The sequence below is a fragment of the Augochlora pura genome, chromosome 5, assembly GCF_028453695.1.
Source record: "Augochlora pura isolate Apur16 chromosome 5, APUR_v2.2.1, whole genome shotgun sequence".
NCBI classification, from domain to species: domain Eukaryota; kingdom Metazoa; phylum Arthropoda; class Insecta; order Hymenoptera; family Halictidae; genus Augochlora; species Augochlora pura.
The window spans coordinates 21,208,665-21,211,282 of record NC_135776.1 but is presented as its reverse complement, the minus strand read 5'-3'; the positions used below and the strand labels follow the sequence as shown (position 1 = coordinate 21,211,282).

The 2,618-nt window shown below is 33.6% G+C and overlaps 1 protein-coding gene across 1 annotated transcript; it reads left to right on the top strand.

Annotated features, from left to right (window-relative positions):
• Nucleotides 1–676: 676 nt before the first annotated feature.
• Pomp (proteasome maturation protein) lies at nucleotides 677–1,693 on the top strand. The gene is made up of 5 exons (XM_078180384.1): nucleotides 677–835; nucleotides 969–1,066; nucleotides 1,150–1,210; nucleotides 1,284–1,459; nucleotides 1,534–1,693. The coding sequence occupies exons 1-5, from the start codon at nucleotides 833–835 to the stop codon at nucleotides 1,619–1,621; spliced, it is 426 nt and encodes a 141-aa protein (XP_078036510.1). The 5' UTR covers nucleotides 677–832; the 3' UTR covers nucleotides 1,622–1,693.
• Nucleotides 1,694–2,618: the final 925 nt, after the last annotated feature.

Below are 2,618 nucleotides of genomic sequence, written 5' to 3'. Positions count from 1 at the left end.
ATGGAATCTACTCCTGTAGGCTTTCATTATTCCCTAAACCTGCTCGCACATCCCAATATTTGACTTTACATCCAATCTGCAAGTAGATCCTGTTTCAGCAATGAATTAGTAGCCAATTAGGTCAACAAAAATTTCTAGGCTGATTATTACTAACGGATCAAGCAGCCGTCTGAAGATGTGCAAGAGAAGAACCTGAAAGTACTAGATTAAAGATATTCCCCCAGATGACTCTCGAGGTACTTAGAGGTTGGCAGTGCTGACGAAAACCACGCCACCAGCGGATTCTAGCCAGAAATTACAATTCAACTCCCTACAAATCTATTGCTGTACTCCTATAGTTTGATTTTTTGGACACATTTTAACGATGAGAAGTTGTGTAATGGATACATATAAATAATAAATATATTAAAAGTAAACCTTCATCATTTTACGGATCGTTTGGTGAAAATTTTATTGTAATACCTCCAATGATTCTATTTTTCAATCCGGAGAATATTTCTACTTGAATCGAGTTCTTTTTCTATTTCTAATACAAAACGCCAGTGGCTCCATCTCATATTTACCGAATAGCTATAGATTTCTGGATAATGCCATTTCTGAAAATAGAAATGGTACTATATTCCATGGAATAGTCAACCAGTTAGAGCAAAGCAATTTCTGATGTTGCAACACCATTCGCTACTATATGTACTGTAGTATATGTCCATTCGTGAAATTGGGAAACGTCAAGTCATACAAGTCTCGATAAGTTTACGGACAATACACAAGTTTCGTGGATTCATCCGAAGTGACTAATAGTTTCTGTAAAAAGTTGAATTAAATACGCTTCATAATGGTAAAAAATAATGTTAACTTTAGTTAGTTGAAATGTTTACAGCATTCTACAACTGAATATGAAAAGTTATTGATTAGGAACTATTTTTGTGGCTTTCCATGCAGCAGTGAAATAACATAATAACTATTTTCAGAGTTTCAATTTGCCATCGCTTGTCCCAAAACCAACCGTCGATGAAAAAGTTGCAGTTCACAATGGCTATTTCGGTTTACCGAATCCGATGATATCAGGGTACAAATAATAATGTTATTAAAAGATGATACAAAAGCTTTCATCATTTACTTTGCTTTTGTTTCATCATTTATTTTTTTCAGACCTTCAGGAATTAAACAAAGCATAGGTTTCTCTCATCCTTTGGAAGCTACTGAAAAAAATGTAAGAAAATAATTTTAACAATCGTAATAGTAATATTATTTTTATGTGTTATACAACTATAAACTCTTTTTAGGCTCGAAAGAATCGTGAATCCATGAATATGGTATTGCTTAGAAACACTCAAGGAATACATGCGCCAATGCGTATAGCAATGGAATTAAAAGCTGCTGAACGGGTTGGAAGGTTACCATTCCTGCCTTCGTCGAATATGATGAGAGACGTTATACTGGGAAGGGACGAAGAAATTGGGTAAAAACTTTAAATTTTAATTCTATTCTGATAATTTATTAATTGTACTTAAGGGGAACATTATTAATTCCTAGATTCGAAGATATACTCAACACACCAGAATTTAGAGAACAAATGGGTCAGCCACATGCTGTTGTTGAAAAGAGCCTGGGGATATTGTAAAATCTATATTGGATATGTAATATGGCTTTTTATTATTGAATTTGTAAAGTAACAATAAATGATTGACTTCTATTTATTATGCATCGTATGCCACATTTCTAGCAACAATATTTCGTTCTTATTGTGCATTTCATTGGATGTCGTATATATTTACAACTTGCTCCATTAATTAATGGTACCTAAAGGTATCTAAAGGAATTAATTGTGTCGAAAGGTAATAAAATACGAGTATACAAGTAATCGTTTGCACAATTTTAGAATACAAAAATTCACATGCATAATGTCGCTGAAGTCTTGCCTGATGAGTTTTCTATTTTAAATCAAAGTTCAATATTAGTATTGACCAAAGTGAACTATTTTGTTTTATAATTTAGTAATTTTTGAATAACTTCTAAATTGTCAATTACAGAAAGAAACCAGATATCGCCTGTGGTATAAAAATGAGGTATACGGAATTTTACATGGGATATTATATCACGAACGAGGCATACTTCGTCAATACATACCTGGTAATACATATCTAACTTGGGTCTGCACGAATCCTGAATTACCTATCAACATTCAAGAGTTGTCGGCTTCGATGGTATGATGGCGCCACAAATCCATAAGGTATGATTGTTATTCTAAAACGAATTTCGTTTTATCTGATTTAGTCAATTTGGTTTGATAAAAGAAAAGCACAGTCTTTTTACCTAAGTCCACTTTGAATTAGGAAATTTCAAATTAAAGGAATTGTTGACTGTGCATTTATAATTTGTGCGTACCGACAACTGGAAATTCTATTATCTATCGGTACATCTTTTATGCAGCATTTTCAGCGCTTGATCGTAGATGGAACCACCTATCTGAGAGCTATTGCTCTATTTTTCTATACAGGGTGTTTCAAAATTAAGTGTACTCCGGGAAATGGGGGGTACCCGAGGCCATTTCAAGTAACCTTTTCCTTTGCCGAAATGCAATCCGTGGCTTTGTTAACGAGTTATTAACAATTAAAGTT

Bases quoted from the DNA above. Each gene is read 5' to 3' on its own strand.
- Pomp (XM_078180384.1), top strand. The intron at 1,067-1,149 runs GTACAAATAATA...TATTTTTTTCAG, and splicing joins CCGAATCCGATGATATCAGG to ACCTTCAGGAATTAAACAAA. The intron at 1,460-1,533 runs GTAAAAACTTTA...ATTAATTCCTAG, and splicing joins GGAAGGGACGAAGAAATTGG to ATTCGAAGATATACTCAACA.